This window comes from Peromyscus maniculatus, chromosome 22 (assembly GCF_049852395.1).
Source record: "Peromyscus maniculatus bairdii isolate BWxNUB_F1_BW_parent chromosome 22, HU_Pman_BW_mat_3.1, whole genome shotgun sequence".
In the NCBI taxonomy this organism is placed as follows: domain Eukaryota; kingdom Metazoa; phylum Chordata; class Mammalia; order Rodentia; family Cricetidae; genus Peromyscus; species Peromyscus maniculatus.
Window position 1 is genome coordinate 27,884,286 of NC_134873.1, and position 21,159 is coordinate 27,905,444.

Here is a 21,159-nt window from a genome sequence, read left to right on the forward strand (position 1 = left end):
GGAGCCTGTCCTGGATCTCGTTCTGTAGACCAGGCTGGCCTCGAACTCACAGAGACCCACCTGGCTATGCCTCCTGAGTGCTGGGATTAAAGGTGTGTGCTACTGTCGCTGCTGCTGCCAGGCTAATTTTTTTTTTTAATTGGTGTTTTTGCCTGTGTATATGTCTGTGTGAGGGTGATGGATCCTGGAGTTACAGACAGTTGTGAGCTGCCATGTGGGTGCTAGAATTGAACCCCAGTCTTCTACAAGAGCAGTCAGTGCTCTTAACCACAGAGCCATCTCTCCAGCCCCACATTTATCAGTTTTTAAAAGGTTCTAGAAGACAGTAAAATAGACTTGTCAAAACTAACATTTTAGTTTGCACCTTTTACCAAATTCTGTATTTGCTGTTAAGTTTTAATAGTTGGAGAGCATAGTGGCATAACTTCGAACATGGTAGACAAAGACTGACATTCCACCTATGGAATGATGTCTAAATTCCTCATTTTAGGGTGAATAAATTGAATTTTTTCAATATTGGTCATGATGTTCTATGGCAGTGGTTCTCAACCTTTCTAATGCTGTGACCCTTTAATCCTGTTCCTTACATTATGGTGACTACCAACCATAAAATTATTTTTGTTGCTACTTCATAACTGTAATTTTGCTACTGTTATGGATATAATGTAAGTATCTGTTTTCTGGTGGTCTTAAGTGACCCCTGTGAAAGGGTCATTTGACCCCCATGGAGGTCACAGCCCACAGATTGAGAACCACTGCTCTAAGGCTCTCAGGAATAAACCATCAAAAGTTCCTTTGGCTTGTACTGGGTGTGGCAGTTTCACCTGGCAGATACTAGTGAGGATAGCTGCCCTGTCATAATGTGCTTTTATCACAATTTCTATTTTACAGCAACTCTTGTTTTATTAAGTGACTTTTCTGTTCCAGGCATCAAAATAAAGGCTTGTCTAGTTACGCCCTCCCCAAAGAGCAGTGATTAGGTAACACGGTGAAAGCTGGAGCAAACGCCAATTCTCTGTCACATTGTTCTGATCTCGACAGTTTCTTCACTGTTCTCATCCACCCATGAATGGCAGGGAAAGAATGTCACATCGTCAGCAGTAGGCTCGGGAGTCACACCGTTTAATACTTTTCTGCCACAAGTAATCTCAAATAACTAACTTTAACATATTCAGTGCCATTAGTACAGTAAATTCTTTGTAAGATACCTCCCATCAGTGTTTCTTATTTTATTGAAATACATTTTAATATCCAAGTTGGAAAGAGCCTCAGTGCTCCATGGTAATGTTTGTGTGTAAGTTTACGTTTGCAGTCTGACTCATTCCTGAGTGTGAATGCAGAGGAGGTTAGGAGTGCAGCTTAGTGAGACCACACTTGCCTAGCACACACAGACATTGGTGGAGAATGTGAACTCCTGTTTTGTAAGCAATGCTACATTATGTGTGTCAGATCTTGTACTCACACGTCTGTTAGAGTCAGCAGAATGAGTCCAGTTTGAGTAGGGCAGTGCATATCGTAGTTGACCAGGGGATTTTATTGACTGCTTATTTACTTTATTTATAGGCAACCTGTGTAGTCTAGGATGGCCGAGGGTTCAGTTATCCTACCTGAGTCTCTCAAGTGCTGGGATTACAGCTGTCTACCATCACTCCCGCTTCAATTCCATTTTTTAATGAATGAAAATTACATACTTACATCTTTAATGTAGTGCCTTAAATAGCATGATTTACTTGTTTCATCCAGTGACATTTTTTACTGAAAGCTAATTTTTTCTTTTATTGAGGTAGAATTCATAGAACAGTAAATTAGCTGCTTTAATGTAGACTGTGTGTGCTTAATACATACACTATGCCATACAATCCTAGTCACAGGATAGATACTGTTTTGATTTATATTTATTTCTTTTGGATTTCAGAGCCTTTATTTTGTTGAACTGAGCCCCCTTTCTGTATCAATAACTCTGGGTTTGTCTCTTTCCCAGATATTTACAGAAAGCCTGCTCTGCTCCAGCCGCCTGGAAAACATCCACCTTGCAGGGCAGATGATGCACTGCAGTGCTCCTTCCGTTGGTCCTCCAGCTGCTGGGACGCATAAAGGAAGAGCCCAGTACAGGGTCAGCTACGCGAGAAGTGTTGACCTGGTGCTGGCCGCCAGCAGAGAGTACTTCAACTCCTCCACCAACCTCACGGACAGCTGCATGGACTTGGCCAGGTAGGAGGAGCGTGTGTTCTGGGCGTGCTGCGTGCACGTCCGCACACAGGTTCTCTCAGCTGTACGTTGTGTACACTGCACGGGGTGCTGTTGGATACTGCTTTACCATAGGGATGCGACCAGTGCATTCTGAAATACCTGATTCTTCTTGGTCCCCCTCAGGCACTCTTTGGCAGTCTTTTTGTTCATTATCTGTAAGCCTCCTTTCCTCTTTTGTCAGGTGTTCATGGATTCACCTATAAATTCAAGTTCTGAAATCTGAGCGTTGTAGATAGTGTTTATCTCTTTTGCATAGCATCTGCTCCAAAGTTGAGTCCAGTAGAAATTTTTAGATTTTAAATTCAGTTCCTTCCTTGGCCTATCATTAGTCCATTCCTCTTAGTTAACTCGAGAAACAGGTGTACTTGACCTCTGAGTTTTTAATAGTCTTAAAAAAATCTCACTGATCTTGGGGCAAGATTTTATGAATTGAAATTAATATTTATAAAGTAAATTTTTTATAAAACTCAGAGTTCAATAAAACTTCCCCCCAAATCTGTATTACCTCTAAGCCTTAAATGCTTCAGAAACATTTTGTATTAGTCCCGTATTCTTCTATTGTTATGAAAAATCCTGAGCTTTTACTCTCAAACTTTATAGGGAGTTTGAGAATAAGAGGTCATGGTAGAGGAAGATAGTCTATGTTAAGACAGGAAGCCAGCAGTCAGCATCCAATTTTAAGACTTCTGGGCCCTGCCTTTTAATGGTCCTGTTCTGTTGAAAGCAGTGGTTCTCAACCTTCCTAACACTGTGATCCTTTAATAGAATTCCTCATGTTGTGGTGACTCCCAACCATAAAAGTATTTTCAGTGTTACTTCATAACTATAATTTTTCTACTGTTATGAATCGTAATGTAAATATCTGACATGTAAAATATCTGCTATTCAATGTCTATGAATGGGTCCTTAGACCCCTGAAGGAGTTATGACCCACAGGTTTAGAATTGTTGGTTTAGATAGTGCCTTCCTGGGGAGCAAGCTCACAAGCCATAAATCCTAGTGGGACACACACTCAAGCCATGTCTAAACCAAAGTAATAACCACACGAGTTTACTCTGCATAAACATTGGCTTAGTTATGCTTCTCCTGGCTCTCCTCTGCTGTCTGGCCATTGTCTAACTCTGGCCAGCATCCTTTAGGTCACACCTCGGAATCCCATTCTGCTGTGTTTCTTGGAGTTCTCCCTTTTAGACCACATTGAGCTTTTCTTTCCTCCGTTCTAGAAACACATTATAAAACTTGCTTCCTATTATGAAGGCAATTGGCAGTATTTCTGACTTGAGCATCTCTTGTATCATCCAAAGTTTTGTTTCTTGGTCAAAGAAGCTGAGGAGAGCTAGGAACCTCCTTAGCACCTGGTGACCCCGACTTTCCAGCTCCATGCCCTGATTGACTCTTAACCAGCTAACATTCTATAAGAAATTCTTGACTTTGTTTAATGATTAATTGTCTATTTCTTATTTTAATCATTTGGACATTATGTTGAAAATACACATAATTTTACAAAATGGAGACATTATACATTTCTTGTTAGGACCATTTTTATTTTTTATTGTGCCAATACGTGAACTGAAGCATTTCCCTACACTTTACAGTGCTGTGTTAAATGATTTCACTGCATTTGTGACTGAATTTAGTTGATTGCAGTTCTCCTGTTTTCATTGTTAGAGTGACAGTCAAGAATGAAGGTAAGATGTTTTCTGGATTCAGATACCTGTGTGTCAACCCAGTCCCAGCTAGTCCGCAGCTTTGTGACATTGGCTTCTTTTGAAAGCAGACTTGAGAGAGCTGTGGTGATCCTCAGTGTGTGCTTGTGGAGGTGCAGGCGCCTGTGTGCATGCCAGGTCAAAGGATGATGTCCTTCTCTGTTGATCTCCACCTTAATCCTTCAAGACAGAGTCTTGAACCTAGAGCTAGCCCGTTCTTGGCAATACAGACAACAGCCAGCAGACCCCGGTGAACTTACTGCTGACCATCTCTAGCGCCCCCAACCCCAGTGCTGGGGTTGCAGTGTCCTGTGGCCATGAGTAGCTTTTCACATGCATGCTGGGGATGAAGTTCTCAGGCCGGTGCAGCCAGCGCTCACACTCGTGAGCCAGCTCCCAGCCTCGTGCCTTTTCTCTGTTGTGATCTGAGGTGAGTGTGTCTGTGGTCGGAACAGGGGAACCCTTCTGAAGGTTCCTTTATGTTGCCAAGTGGTTCCAGTTGTTTCCCCGCGAGCACATTAGAGACTGAAGTGCCCCTTCTCTAAGCATAATGTGCACCGCCACTTGACCTTGTTTTGAAATCCATTTCTAGCCCTATATTTAACTTTTTGTTGTTGTTCATTTTTTGGCTGTTGATTCTTAGGGACTTTTTTTTTTTGCTTTTCATGAAAGGTGTTGAGGAGTTTCAGAGAGTCTCGGTTATTGAAGTAGTTGCCATGCAAGCTTGCGGACCTGAGTTTGGGGCCCTAGGGCCCATATAAAAGCAGCATGCAGTGACATGTATCTTTTCCCCCATGCAGGGTGGGGTAGGAGGCTGGACACAGGCAGATCTCCATGGTTGGCTGGCCAGCCAATCTAGCCATCTCAGTAGGTTCCAGGCTCAATGAGAAAACGTGTCTCAACACCACTGAGGTAGAGAATGGTGGAGACACGTAGCTGATGGCAGCCTCTGGCCTCTGTGTGTCAGTGTGCACACATGAACAATACACACACAGCCCTCTCTGTAACCCAGGGATATTTGGGCTGGCCTGTCTTAGTTTGACTTCACTCTTCAGTTTTCTACCTGTATGCTCCTATTTTTCTCTTTTTTAATGACTGTGCACATGTGCACATGTATGTGGATACTTGTGGAGGTCAGAAGTGGTTGTTGGATCCCTTAGGTCTGGTGTGTCAGACAGTTGTGAGCTACCTGATATGGGGACTGGGGACTGAACTCCAGTTGTCTTCAAGATCAGCAAGGGCTCTTAAGAGCCATCTCACCAGCCCTGTCTTTATTCTTTTATGCCATCCTTTGAGATACCAATTGTCAAAAATTCTCATATACTTTGATGCTTTCCATTTAATCATCACACTTATTGAACATGGTTTTAACTGTGAAAGCTGTCTGGATTCATTTCCCCTTAAATGACTGGCAGTCGCTTCAACTCTAGCAAGGGTGAAAAACAACTCTTTTCCCCAGTGGTAACTTATGTCAGAATCAGGGTTCTCCCCGCCCCTTTCTTTCTTCAAACTGTTACTGAACTTGACAGAGTTCTTTAAAGTAGTTAGTAAATCTTTTTTTTTTCTCTCCAGGGATACTATTTTTATTTCAAATGCTAGAAATATCAAATAGAAGAGGCTTTGAAATTCCGAGTTGTGTTTGACCTAAAGCTCTTAGGCAGGTGTTTCTCAGATGATTATCAAATCCCCTTACTGCATTGCACCTTCCCTGCATCCCTCTCTATCCCACAAGGATACCCTTTGATTTTCAGGTGATCCCATGTGTATATAATGTTGTGCTGGAATAATTCTGACCTAGTAAGCCCTAAGGCATCTATGTTTACCAGGGTATGGGTTATAGAAAACATCTCCTCCATTCTGGTTATTAACTGGCCTTTCCTTGAGGAAACAAAAGAGATCTGTGCTGGACAGTTTTATGTCAGTTTGACTCTAGCTAGAGTCACTGCAGAAAATGGAGCCTCCATTGAGAAAATGCCTCCATAAGAGTGGACTGTAGGCAGGCCTATAGGGCATTTTTTAAATTGGTGATTGATGGAAGAGGACCCAGACCATTGTGGGTGGTGCCATCCCTGGGCTGGTGGTCTTGGGTTCTATAAGAAAATAGGCTGAGCAAGCCACGGGGAGCAAGCTGGTAAGCAGCATCCTTTCAAGGCTCTTGCATCAGCTGCTGCCTCCAGGTTCCCATACTGTTTGAGTTTCTCCCCTACTTGAGTTCCTGTCCTGACTTCCTTCAATAATTGATAAGATGTGAAAGTGTAAGCCAAATAAACCCTTTCTTCCCTAACTTGATTTTGATCATGGTGTTTCATCACAGCAGTAGAAACCCTAACTAAGACTATATTCAAAGTATATAAAAGGATATACTATAAATTGATAGTTTTCTTAACGTTATTCCTCATCTGCCTTTTAAATTAATTTCTTGTGTGTGCCTTCAAAATATTTCATTGTTTATCTTCTACTCTTTAAGACAATAACTCTTTGCTGTATATATGTAATTTTTATACCTTATTTTTTGCTTATATTCATTATTGAATATCTTTTTATCTGATAACATGCAGATCTGCTTCATTCTCTTTTCTTATTTGCAGAGTATTTCTGTATTATTTAATTTTAAAAACTTAATTTTTTTCTGGATAATAATATATATTGTTTTCCATAGTTTTATACAATTCATTCAAATTATATACATTGAAAGTAATGTTCATTTCCATTTAATGTTTTATTGTATTTCTTTTAATAATGTAAATGAAAATATAATAAACATTCCAGTTTTGATGTATGATATGGACTATCTAATATTTCATATACAAAAAAATGTGAATTAAAAAATTATAATTTACAATACAATTTAAAATACTCACTGACATTTGTCCCGCAATTTAAAAGTAATATGATATAACATTTTATAATGAAAAAATTTCAGGTTATTATTGTGTTTTTATATTTAAAGTAAATCTGTTTAAGTAAATAATACAATGGTGTCATTAATTGTGATTCCCAGTCTAGTGGGGTCCACTGAGGACAATATGCTGAACGGAGCCAGTGGGAAAGTAGACTCCTGTGTGGTCTTCTCTAACTGATGGGTCTAGAAGGCCCAAGAAGAGGCGCCATCTGGCCCTTAGTCTCAGAACACTGGGACTCTCCGTGGACTCCGTGCAGCTTATGTTAACAGGCAGTGTGCTCACGAAGGGACAAATGACAGTCAAACAGAAAGCCGTGTCATTAGTGACCTGTGTCCTAGTCACTCTCGTGGACTGCTCACGTTTTACCTCTTACTCCTCCACTATCTGCATAGGCCTCTGTGGGCTGCCGTAGCATTTATGTCCCAGACTGAAACTCCGTGACGTGTATTTTTTTAGTTTTATATATTAAACGTACATTCAGATGTAAAGTGAGAAGGTCAGGTCATCCAGTGCCTCATAGAAAGTTGCTGTCTCAAAGCAAACAAAGCAAGTGTCATTTGTTTGTTGATTAGCAAATCACTTTCTCTTGTTATTTTCATCAATATTGTGTTACCAACTGATTCTTCTCTTCTGTTAGAAAATGTAGTGTGTGCAACCTTTTAGTCATTTCTTAAAGATTTATTTATTTATTATGTATACAGTACTCTGCCTAGGTGTACACCTGCAGGCCAGAAGAAGGCATGAGATCTCATTACAGATGGTTGTGAGCCACTGTGTGGTTGCTGGGAATTGAACCCAGGACCTCTGGAAGAGTAGCCAGTGCTCTTAATTACTGAGCCATCTCTCCAGCCCCTATTGGTCATTTCTTAAGGGATTCCATATTGAGACAAATGAAGGCACATCTCTTTTCCTAGAAGGGAAACCAAAATTCATATGAATTCTATCTTTAAAAAAACAAAACAAATGCCACCCCTTTCAGGTATTCATTGCCTCTGTACTCATTAGTCAAAGCACCATTAAACAGAGTTATTTATGTTGCATCAAAGCGGGTACCATAGCAATCTGTCACTGTTCCTGCTGTCAAATCGCTTCATCCCTAGGAACTTCTTCAGCAAACCCTGACATTTGCTTATCTCATGGGTTACTGTGGGATTAAAATGTCAGTCATGTTCTTTATCTATTCTTCAGTGGAGGGACATCTGGGTTGTTTCCAGTTTCTGGCTATTACAAACAGTGCTGCTGTGAACATAGTTAAGTAAAGTGTCCTTGTGTATAGTTGAGTGTCCTTTGGGTATACCCAGGAATGGCATAACTGGGTCTTGAGGTAGATCGAGTCCCAATTTTCTGAGAAACCGCCATATTGATTTCCAAAGTGGCTGTACAAGTTTGCACCCACCCCCCCAGAAATGGAGGAGTGTTCTCCTTGCTCCGCATTTCCACCAGCATGAGCTGTCCCTTGTGTTTTTGATCCTAGCCATCCTGACAGGTGTAAGATGGAATCTTATAGTTGTTTTGATTTTCATTTCCCTGATGGCCCAGTGTTGAACATTTCTTTAAATGTTTCTCTGCCATTTGAGATGCCTCTGTTGAGATTCCTCTGTTGAGAATTCTCCCTTTAGATCTGTACCTCATTTTTAATTGGATTATGTGGTTTGTTGATGTCTAGTTTCTTGAGTTCTTTATATATTTTGAATATTAGTTCTCTGTGTGATGTGGGGTTGTTACAAATCTTTTCCCATTCTGTACGCTACTGTTTTGTCTACAAAACATTGATGGTTTCCTTTGCCTTAAAGAAACTTTTCAGTTTTATGGGGTCCCATTTATAGATTGTTGATCTTAGTGCCTTTACTATTGGTGTTCTGTTCAGGAAGTTGTATCCTGTGCCAATGCCTTCAAGGCTATTTCTCACTTTTTCTTCTATCAGGTTCAGTGTATCTGTATTTATGTTGAGGTCTTTGATTCACTTGGACTTGAATTTTGTGCAGGGTAATAGATACGGATCCTTTTGCATTCTTCTACATGCTGATATCCAATTAGACCAGCACTATTTGCTGAAGATGCTTTCTTTTTTCCTTGTGTATTTCTGATTTCTTTATAAAAAATTAGGTGTCCATAGGAATGTGGATTTATGTCTGGATCTTCAGTTCGACTCCATTGATCAACCCATCTGTTTTTATGACAATACTATGCAGTTTTTATTACCATAGCTCTGTAGTGCAGCTTGAAATCAGAGATGATGATACCCTATGTAATTCTTTGATTATACAGGATTGTTTTAGCTATCCTGGGTTTTTTGTTTTTCCATATGAAATTGAGTATCATCCTTTCAAAGTCTGTAAAGAACTGTGTTGGAATTTTGATGGCATTGTGCTGGGGATTACATTGGATCTGTAGATTACTTTTGGTAGGATGGCCGTTTTTACTATGGTAATCTTACCAATCCATGGGCATGGGAGAGCTTTCCATCTTCTGATATCATTTTTCTTAAAAGACTTAAAGTTTTTGTAGTACAAATCTTTCACTTGCTTGGTTAGAGTTACTCCAAGGTATTTTATGTTATTTGTGGCTATTGTAAAGGGTGATATTTCTGTGATTTCTTTCTCAGCCTGTTTGTCATTTGTGTATAGGAGGGCTACTGAATTTTTTTAAAGTTAATCTTTTTTTTAAATTTTATAATTTAATTTTTTACATATCAGCCACAGATTCCTCTGTCCTACTCCCTCTCCCCCCACCTTTCCCCCACCCCCCATTCCTATTTCCTCCTAGCCAATTCGCTGAAGGTGTTTATCAGCTATAGGAGTTCCCTGGCAGAATTTTTGGGGTCACTTATGTATACTATCATATCATCTGCAAATAATGATACTTTGACTTCTTCCTTTCCAGTTTGTATTCCCTTGATCTCCTTCAGTTGTCTTATTGTTCCAGCTAGAACTTCAAGTCCTATGTTGAATAGATATGGGGAGAGTGGACAGCCTTTTAGCAGACCAGGTGTCTGGTAGATGCTGGATAAATAAGTGTTGCAGCACTTCTTGCTCAATATGGAAAGGTAATTTGGGTGAATTAATGCTGCTGCTTTTCAAAATCTATCTGACTTCTTGTAGGTGCTGCTTACAGCTCATAACAGACAGGCCAGCTGCCATTCAGGAGGAACTAGACCTCATCCAAGCTGTGGGGTATCTGGAAGAATTTGGGGTAAAGATCTTGCCTTTGCAAGGTATGTCCTTTGCTTGGTATTGCATTGCTAACTTATTTTGCACCAGTTAAGTAGTATTCCTTTTTATTTTTTGCATTGAAAGTATCTTTGATAATCTAAATACATTAGTAATAGATTCTATTGTCTTTCTTTTTTTATTTTCACAATGAAATCTGAAGTAAAAACATTTTGCTGTGAATTTTTAAAAAATTCTTGTTCATAACCTTTCAAGACATAACAGTAGTGACAGAGCAACTGAGCATGAGGCCGTTGGATCAAAACAAATGTAGACGCTTGTTACTTTTATGGATGACAGTTGTTGATTTACTCCAGTTTTGACATAAAACTTATTCTTGTATTTTACTTCCATAGATTATTAACTAGCTACCCACTCCCAAGCTTGACTTAAAAGTGATGAGAGAGAATTCTTGCTCAGAACTTAATTGCCAATGATATTTTCACTTTGCTCAGGTTCCTTTGCCTAAACGTAACAGGTATATTGTAGCCGTCCAGACAGATGTTGGTCACATAGCTTGTCCCAAGTGCTTGTCCTAAGCTGTGAAGATGGTGGATAGTGCATTGCATTGTTGCAGGTTTAGCTGATAAGAGAGTCTTGCATTCTCAGTCTCTTCAAATCCAGGACTCCGGGTCCCAGAATGAAGAGGTGGTTGCCTAGAGAGAAGTGCACTTGGCTGGCTGCTGTAGTCTGCCGTCCCAACTGTCAAACTGGCTGGAACTAGTGATGGGGGAAATATAACTGCGTTCATGTCATCTATTTTTTTTTTTTTAAACTTCCACCATAGTTGTCCTCTCTCCTTTCAAAAATAACACAGGAGCAGAGGCCTCAGTTCCCTGAGGTGCTACTGGCTGGTGAGTTCCTTTGTCCCCTGCAGTATTAGCATTGACTGGGCCATGTGTGACAGGCACCAGCAGTCACAGTCTCAGAGGTTTAAGCTTTGCATGGGTTTTCATTGTGGTTTTACTCAAAGTTTCGCTTCTCAGTAAAAGCTGCTGTGCTTGAAAGACATAAATGACTGTTGTTATTACTCTGAATGTCATTGTCTGGACCTACTTATCATACAGTTGTAAATAGCACCCTGAGTATATATGCAAGGCAATGGTTTGATTGTTAAATCATAGAGAGTCTATTCCGATGTACCATTAAGGCAACTTTTGAACTCAAAGCTTCTTAAAAATCATGAAAATTAATCAAAGTTACTAAAAACTATATCAGCTTATTCTAAAATTTTTAATCATTAGCTACTCCCCCTGTGGGGCGTTTACCCACCACCCCCACAGCTTCCCAGAGTTTTCTTGAGTGCGATCAGCAGGAAATATTAGATAGAAGGATTTATAGCGGAGAATCTTGCGGAGATAAACAGATAGAAAATAAAGGATAGCCTCGAGAGGGCCTGGAACCTACTCCAACAGGCCCGGACTGTCTCTGGTCCAGGGTTTTTATAGAGATGCCAACGGGTGGAGCAAAAGCCCTCCTCCCCCAGTACAGCCAAGTGCAGACCATCTCAGACACCTGCACTCAGGCCCATGGTCCTGATCATCCTCTATTCGGACCTGCTGGGTAAAGCCACAAAGAACCCCAGAACGGGCTCCCACATCCCCCCATAATGTATTTGTTAATTTCAGTAAAGGAAGATTCTAGAACATAGTAAGTTTTTTTCCTTTTTTATCTTTTATGAGGATAAATAATTACAGCATTGTGTGTGTGTACTTGTGCATATTCAGCTGAGTGTGAATTTTAGCTATTTAAATAATCTGAGCTGATTGATGTATTGTACAAAAACATTTTCTGCACGCTGTGGTCCTTTAGAATGCCAAGCGAGTTCTGAGTTCTTGTGGTGATCAGTTAGCAGCATGTTTGCTAGTGGTTTTTGTCTGTCAGATGCACCTTCTGGGAAGTTTCTGAGGGAAGGAGTCATGGCTATAATGTCTGGGGGCTTACCAGCTTCCTGTGTTGATTTGAAATTAGCCATCACACTGTCCGGCATTAAGCTTTCTGTATGTGGAGGAGGAGCCCTTCACCCCTGTGCAGTCAGCTGCGTTTCCCCACAGTCCAGGTGGCCAGCACTACTTGTCATCTCTAGGAATACTGGATAATGTCCTTCATACATAGGAAGCCAGTGTTCATAGCTCATTTTGTCCTGTTGCCTTGTCTTTGAAGCCTTTGCTTATGGTACAGAAGTTGCTCCATCCCAGCAGATGCAGACCAGTGACACTAATCAAATAATGATGAATGAGTTCATAGGAAGCAGGAAGAGCAGTATTATGCACAAGTTACTCCTTCTGTGAGTCCTCTGCGAGTTACTTGTGTGTGTAGGTATACCAAAATGCTTTTTAATTATCTTTAAGATCTCTGTGTGTACATATGTTTTATAGTGGCTTTAAAATATGTGATGCTCCTGTGAAATCTATAGGGAGATAGATATCTTCAGTTATTAAAAGATGTATACATGTGTATTTTCATGTTTGTTAACTATGGCACATAGAAAATTTGATTCATGGATCTCTTCTGTGGGGGTGCAAGAGCTCAAGTATATTTATAAATCATTTGTTGAAATATAGTTAGTCACCCTAAGATGCTCAGTAAAAGAGAACTGTTGTATTAGTTGTACCAGCAGTGTAGACAGCAGATAAAAAAGAGTTGATTTTGGTGTGGTAATTGTAATTACTTAGACTCTCGCTGTCCAGCTTAATACTTACCTATTATCAGTAAGCCTTGCTCAGGATGAATGAAGAAAACAAGTGTTTCACTGAATGGAAAATGGCCTGATGACGATCCAGTACTGCAGTTTCCCACCTTGGTTGTGGTTGGAAGGAGGGTGGTAACAGTAAGGGAGCCGGTCCACTCACTGCCTAACTTTAGAACAACGTCCATTTGAAGCACACAGGCCATACTCGGTAGAGAAGGCCCAGCTTTTTGTGTGTGGAAGCGTTATATCCATAACAGGCTTTGCTTTAAACATTGTGTTAGGAAGTCAAAAAGTAACTGTCTCGTTGTCATTATATTATGGAGTCTGGAGGAAAACATGTAAAATGGCAGCAGATACTTAGGGAAAAGCCCACACTTTAAAATCAAGTCATAGACACCTTGGACATAGGCCTTCAGAAAACATGACTGCACTGTGTTATAGTGGAAAATGGAAAGTGTCAGCAGCTCACAGGCTTGATTCTGTGAATGGAACTGGCCACTGTGGTCAACTCTGCATGCCTTGAGACATGCAGAGGGAAGTAGCATCAGGGGAATCGTAGGAGGTGGCCTTTGCTCACACATAGCATTTCCACTCTCATTCATTGTCAAAGAAGTCCTAGAGCAAGCCCAAGGTTAGCGAGGTGGACATTTGGGCTGTAACACTGGGATGGATAACTAGGGACATTAGTTTAATTTGCAGAGGTTGTACTCAGATGTAGGACCGACTGCAGCAATCATGAAGGAACTAACAGAAACATTTGCCTTATATTTTGCATAAAGTCTTCAGCAGGATGAGTGTCCTGTGATGTACAACTTTCCATCTTCAAACATCCTGAACTTCAGGGCATACACACTGGAAGACTGAGGTGTAAAGGGCATGTGGTTTGCAATGTTTTCTCAAATGATTAAAAAAAAGTATTTGTCTGTGTATGTGTGTATGCATCTAGAGGAGGAAGGGAGTGAGTGTGAGTGTATGGGTGCATGATTGTATATACATGTATAAGAGCAGAAGAAATGATTAGCTGGTGAATCCAATGTAGATATCTTTGCAACACACCTGCAACCTTTCTGTAAGGTCCAGATTCCATTATAATAAAAAGGTAAAAACAGAAGGCTCATTTCAAAGAACCCACCATATCTTCATTTCCCTAAGACGTGTGCTCCCTTTCAGCCAACTGCACAGGAGCAGCTTCCAAAGGGCAGGCTGTTTAAGGATTTACATGGACTTAGGAATAAAGATGAAAGCCACAGACAAAATTTAGGGAGTTGGGTTGAATTCAGGACCTGCCTCTTTTCAGTGATACTTTTGTTAAATTACCTAAAGCTCCCTGTACTCCAGTTTCTTCCCTTGGAAGCAATAACCTGTTTATTAGGGTGGGCTTTGTGTGGTTGCTACACATAAGACCCTGCGTGAGACACAGTTCGTCTCTATTTTAGTGTTAGCTGCTGATGCAGTTGTCATGGTTACTGCAAGCCAGCTGCCTAACAATGCTGTCTTCCTTGCCATGCTACTCTGGGTACAAACCACTTACCCCTGGAGCTCACTTGATGTTCTTTGACTTTTCCCCTTTAAATGTTCTTTGCTCTATGATATGAATTGGTTGGTGAGGCATTTCATTTTCCTGAGTGCTAGTTTATGTGAGGGGACTGGGCTTAGCCATGGGAGAAGTGGAACACAGTGCCCTTGGGAGACTCCTGCCCTCTAGCCTGAGGTGAGGTTGAGTTAGAATTAGGCTGTTGGAAGCCAGGCTTAGTGGTAACTTCCCTATAAACCCAGCACTCAGGAGGCAGGCAGGAGGGTTCTTGCACAACCAGGCAATCTGCAATCAGGGCTACATAGTGAGGACCTCTGTCTCACTGTGTGTGTATGTGTGTGTGTGTATGCGCGTGCACACGCGCATGTGCGCACATGTGTGTGTGTTACAACATGTATATTTTGAATTGGGGCAGGGCTTGAGGAGATGAGTTATTACTATTTAGTCCAGGATGGACTTAAATGTATGACCCTCCTGCCTTGGCCTCAGCACGGTTGAATTGCAGGGGTTTGCTACTGCAGCCAGTCTGAGATTAATAATTTCACTTGGATCCCCTTACACTTGAACATTTGTGAGACCCCTTTATGTCTTCACACAATGCTTCATTGTCTGTTTTTTTAGTGCGCTTATGTTCTGATCGGATCAGCCTCATCAAGGAGTGTGTTTCCCAGTCCGCCACATGCTACAAACAATCAGCCAAGCTTCTTGGCCTCGCTGAGCTGCTGAGGGTTGCAGGTAAGTCTTTTGAGTGCTAAACTCCCGGGCCATTTTTCACATCAGCCTATGTGAACATCAGGATTTCTGTAATGGCATCAGAAGAACATTTTTTTTTTTTTTTTTTTTTTTTTTTTTTAAAGAACAACTGTTTTCTAGGAATCTTAGCGGGTTATAAAAGTTTGTACTGAAGTTTTGTGGAAACCAGATGCCCTTGGAGCAAACTTATTCAGGGTTTGTGGTTGTGAGTCAGCAGAAGCCACTGTTACTGCTCAAAGGAGACTCCCCTGAGAAGTGCCCACTGCACCAGCACACTCACAAGCCAGATTTAGTTTGCTAGTTCTGATAAACTTGTTAGAGTATTTTGTGCACTTACTATTTGGCAAAGTTTCATACATTTTACCTCATTCAGTTTTCTCTGAAACTATCACAGTGGTGGTTAGCTTCCCATTTTATACTAGAAATCCAGGAGTCCAGAAGTTAAACACTCTGCTTACCAGGATGAAATAGGAGCCTGACTTTTAAGGAAAATTTCTCACTCCAGAAGTTAAACACTCCTGCTTTGTTAACCAGAGTGTTCCTATCTGCAAGAATAGTTTAGTGCTAGTTTTGTATTTTTATTTTATATATACATATATATATATATATATATATATATATATATATATACATACACACACATGTATATATATACACACACATAAACACACACACACACACATTTATTTCTGTAAGAATAATTGTTGGGTATTTTGTCCCATTAACAATGGTTTGAATTTGTTTTAGTCTAAACCAAGAGGTAGACTCAAAAGTAAAGAGAATTTGTTTTTATTTCTAACCTTTAAAAATTCAATATATTTAGTAGACACATAGGTTACTATTTCAAAATCTCTCAATAAGAAGAACTCGTATTAAGACCTATACTTCTAGTAAACATGTGTTACTTCTCAGCTTGGAGCGTAGCATTGACATTTGCTACAGACTTGGAAAGGTCTTGGGGCCATGCTTCTCTTTGAGGCATATTGGGCCACTTAGGAGAATGTTGGGTGTAGTCTCAGAAAAATGGTTTGATCTTGATTGTGTGTGTGTGTGTGTGTGTGTGTGTGTGTGTGTGTGTGTGTGTGTGTATGTGTGTATGTGTGCCTGTTATAAATTTGTAAGCTTTATTTGTCCAGATCACACATCTAGGAAACAGGAAAGCTATCCCCTTTGGTTACCCATAGTCCAATAATAAGAGACCCAACTGAGTGCGTGCATAGCAAGTTCTTTGAACTTGAAGGATGGATTTCATTAAGACCCAGCTTTTAAAGTTGCCGTGTGCATCTCCTCTGCACCTGTTAGGATAGTGTCTTGCCTAGTTTGTGACATATAATGAATGGACCTGGCAACCTTCAAACAGTCCTACTAGGAGAGCATCCCTCCTGAGGACACCGTAGCAGCATGTGGAGATGCATGGTACTTGGACCTACTTTCTTTATTGCAGCTAGTTTAGTTCTAAAACTTGAGATCACCTCAGATTGGCCACACTCCACTTTACAGACACTAATGTGCATCTCTTGTATGCTATTACAGCTTGGAGCAGTATCATTGGAACATAATGCTAAAGTATAAAATGTGTTCAACAAATTGATATTGTGAGCCTTGTGCATTTACACAAAAGCAGCTATCAGGTATCAAATTTAACGTCTTTTCTATCTTAACCCAGCACCCTTCCCATTGACCATAGGTTTTGCAGTTTGAGGTGTTACGATAAAACTAGTGAAGTTTCCCTTTTTCAGTTTTACAGGCTGAAGACTTGTTCTTACTTTGCTTACTAAGTCAAGACCTTTCACGTTTTTGTTAAAGGTTGGCCTTTAGGCATTATTTGTTTCTGGTGTACCCACATGGCAGACATCATTTTGTTGCTTTAGGACCCCCACTAAGTATTTAAAGGTACATGAACAGGAGCACTGTATATTGTGACCGTGGGACCGAGAACTTCAATACTCAGAGCTGTCTGTTGTGGAACCACTAACGTTCTTCAGACAAACTGTTGAAGGAACAGGCTTGTTATGTAGCCCAGGCTAGCCTCTCAGCAAATCTTCCTCAGCTTCCCAAGTGCTGAATGACACACATGAGCACCACCACCAGCCATGAATCATTGCTTTCATACTCTCCATGAGCCCCATACTCCTGGCTGTTCTCTCTAAGAGTTTACTTGCTTTGCAGCATTTCCTAGGCATCAGTCGTAGAAGGCCTGCTCTTCACCGTATTCAGTTTTGGATGACCTGATCAGATTTGAACTTTCAGCTAAGTAACTTTGGACTTCATCATTGCTATTAGGCCACTCTTCACATAAAACTTATTAACAGTTATTTCAATTTCCTTCTTTAATATTTCATTCAGCTTCATTTTTTAATATTTATCTCTGTTCCTTCTTACTATGTGCCTCATAGGCAGAGAGGTGAATCTTATTTTGAAAGACACAGGATTAGAGAAGTTACATAGTTTGGTTTTTAGCCAGGCAGGTGACTTGCTCCCTTCCCCTTTTGGTCTGATGTTGTGTGATGGCACTAAGTGACCTCTGTGTATTTCATCTCATTCATCACATTTCTACAGTTATATGACTGTTCATGCAGAAATCGTCAAATATGGGATTTATTGATTTTTAGATAAAAGAAAATAATACATAAAGGTATTAGCACATGCAAATATTCATAGTTCTTAGAGAGGCTGAGACAGGAAGATTGCGAGTTAGAGGCCAGTTTAGGCTGCATATGGAGAGCCTAGCCATTAAAATAATGTATCAAAAGAGAAGGAATAGGCGGAATCCCTTGTTCTGTTACTTGTGTTTCTACTATATAAGCAGAGCAAAGACAGCCCACGAGACATCTGCACGAAGTTGCTTCTGCTACTGTGAGGTGGGCTGGTTGCGTCTGAGATTCACTGGGAAGGAACTGGTCTGGTTCCCCATGTGTGGCCTAAGACTGCTGTGTACAGGAACCTCTCACCCCCCACGCTATCCCACCCCTTACATCTGTGAGTCCTCCACTGCGCTCCATTGGCCTCCCACGATTATCCAGGACTAGCCTTTCCATTTAGCTGTTAGGGTATTGTACATTGTCTTCAACAATGAGTTTAGTGTTTGGAGCCCAGCCAAGACCCCTGAGAAAAAAAATACACCTGGCTCTTTCACTATTGTATATATTGAGCATAAATGCAAACATTTCAAGAGTGTTAGGTAGGAAATCGAGAAATAAAACATTGCCAATTTAACAGAGAATGTCTGAGCAGGCTTCAAGAGGAAACTGTGGAAGGATCTTCCTTTCTGTCAGTGGATGTGGTGTGTCCAAGATGCTGCCTTGGGGTTTGTCACTTGCTGGGGCACCCCCTATGTGTATAGGAAGTATGCATATTGTTAACCTTTAATTTTTTTTAGTTGACTTTTTACAGGAAGTCTTCTCAAATAAAAATTATTGAAGGTAGAGGGAAGATTGTTTTTTCTAAATGAAAAATAGAGCATGATATTTTCCTTACCAAAATAAGTTTGAGTTAATTTATAGCATATTTAATTATTTTATTATTACTTGTTGAACTGTACCTTCTTTCATGCTGCTACCTTTTCAGGAAAGCTAAGACAAAAATGTCACGTAACTTAGCTAGTTTTTGGGAGTGGTGGTGAACCAGTGCCTTTGACACTTGTAAATAGCATAACACTTTTTTATTTAATGGAATATATAAACTAGGTTTTCATAATGCCCTTGGCTTGAACCATGCTAGCTTTCTGGTAATCATTACAGGTACAGTGAGTGTATATGCAGTTGAACTGAGCATAAAGATTTTTAAAATAATAGAAAATTTTCATTAAGATATTATAAAAAAAATATCCTTGCCGTTCCTGACATACCTATGTCTGCATTACTGAGATACGTGCATGCTATTTTAAAAAGGTCTTAATATTTGCTCAAAATGTTGAGGGAGACTATTCCAAACTGTTGATTTAGGGTTGGGGTTACTACACTGAGGTTTTTTTTTTTTTTTTCAGTAGGAAGCTTAACAGGTTTCTTAAAAGCTAAATGGAGATACATTAAAAGTGTAAACAGTTTATTTTAGCAGATGGCATCATGAATCAGGCAGAATCAAATCTGAATTGATTCAGGGTTCTGTGGAATAGAAGGGGGAAGCTTTTGTAAGGTGTTTAAGAAAATAAGCAAAACTAGAAAAAGCAAATATTGGTTGAAGTGGAAACATCCTACTTAGAGGTGAATTGGCGGTTCTGATTCCTGCCTTGATTAGTAGAGTCCTAGATCACAGGCTCAACTCTGAGGACACCTACATATTAGGTCTGGCCACCAGTCCCCAAACCCAAAAGAGTAAAGGTGAAAAGTCTGAAAAGAAGTTCAGTCACCATAGCTAAACTAATGGTGTGAGGAGCATTAGTGATGTTACTTCAGAGCTTCTAGATTCTACATGGAAGGGAGAGGAGTCGGAAAGTGGCCTGGTTGGCCTTGTTGCAGTACCACAGTGATGGCTGCTTGGGGATAGATCCTACTCCTACCAGCTGCTTATCCATTAGACCTGTTGTTTCTGGAACCTGAGGTGACTGAAGGACAAAGTGACTTCGGGCGAAGGAGATGAATGCAATGGAGACAGAGAGGCTGATGTTTATCAAGCTTTTAGGCACCTACTGGGCATTTGCAGGTCAGTGCTTTTAGCAAAAACCAGCCCCTAAGTGCTTGTGAGTGTTACTTGGATAGGTAGTGGTCTCTGATCGTCTCAACTAAAGTTTTCATTTTCTAAAGGACTTTGTATTTAGATGTTTATCTCTCAGACATTCCTTTTAAATGCAAGGAATGTGTCATACACTTTTATAAGGATGGATTCAAAGCAAAATCCCTTCAGTGTAGCCCATGTAGTCATTGAGTGCTTGGTCCCTCCTGGCATTAACTGTTGAACACTGAAATTGAGGTCTTATTTAAAAGTCCAGGTCTGTACTGTCTCACAGTTATTCAAAGTTTATATCAGCAAATTCAGATGGGTGCAAGATAGGAAATAGATGTACATTGGGCACAAAGGAAAGAAGAATTAAGATAGCAGGTTCATAGTGAATGTGGTGGTTCTCATGACCATAGATTCTTGAGGAAAGTGCTATGAGAGTGTCCCATGCACTTGGGATGATAAGGAGTCAGTGTTCTGGTGCCCAGGCTGACTCATGTTCTAGTATCATCTCTCAGGCCATGTAGGGCTCCCAGAGATGTCTAGTTTCTACAGAAGCTGTCTCAAAATTATGCAATCATACATAGGTCAGTAGGGAATTAAAATCCTTAAACTCTGATGGACATGTGTTGTATCATAATAGCTAGCTGTGTGCAGTTTTGCTGTGCATTGAAGCATCTCCAAATAGTGTGTTGCAGCATCAATTTAGTCTTACTATTCTACCAATATATTGAAACAGAAGGAAAGTGATTTTTTTCATATTCCATTTTGAGTATTTGTTCAGGAATCCTGTACTCATTAAGGCACAGAATACCATGAAGGCCACACACATATCTGAGGCAATAACTAGAGTAATGGGCATACAAACTTTGTTTTGCCTTTCCTGAATTCTGAGTATCCCAATAGTCTCAATTACCTTGGCAATGTTAACTGAATGGGTCTACTGTAGCTTTGTGGCATCTTACTGCTTCCAGTGGGCTGGATTTCTGTGTGCTTTTGTAGGAAGTCAAGGTGCTGGAGTTCTCTCCTACTGTTGGCTTCTCAGTGAAAGGCTGAACTACAAATACTAGTGTACTTGTGTGCTCTTTGTGTGAGTGTGCGTGCGTGCGTGCGTGCGTGCGGGGTGTGTGTGTGTGTAAGATTAACAAGAGTATCCATCAAGGGACGAGATGATTTCACTCACTGAACCTAACAGGATATGGAATTCTTCCTTAAGAGCCTAGAATGATCAAATATTTTCAGAGGAGAAATGAACATATGAGATGAGGCAGTAAAATACCCTCCTAGTGGGGGATTCCGGCTAAGCTAATTGGTGAGGTCGATGCTGAGACTGCACTGTGGAGAGCCAGCACCGAGCTGGGGTTTAGCAGGGCCCACAGTTTGTTCGAAGACGTGACTGGTGGTGGCGGCTTGGCTTTGAGACAAGATCTGTTTATGGCTTTGAATCACTGTACTG

General features: G+C 40.5%; 1 protein-coding gene across 8 annotated transcripts in view; it reads left to right on the forward strand.

Moving 5' to 3' along the window:
• Nbas (NBAS subunit of NRZ tethering complex) overlaps nucleotides 1–21,159 on the forward strand; it is a 289,617-nt gene that overhangs the window by 126,359 nt on the left and 142,099 nt on the right. For all 8 annotated transcript variants that reach the window (XM_015995503.3, XM_042267446.2, XM_015995506.3 and 5 more), the window contains exons 30-32: nucleotides 1,982–2,211; nucleotides 9,961–10,073; nucleotides 14,916–15,029. In XM_015995503.3, coding sequence (XP_015850989.2) covers nucleotides 1,982–2,211; nucleotides 9,961–10,073; nucleotides 14,916–15,029 — 457 coding nt within the window. The remainder of the gene's footprint in view (nucleotides 1–1,981; nucleotides 2,212–9,960; nucleotides 10,074–14,915; nucleotides 15,030–21,159) is intronic.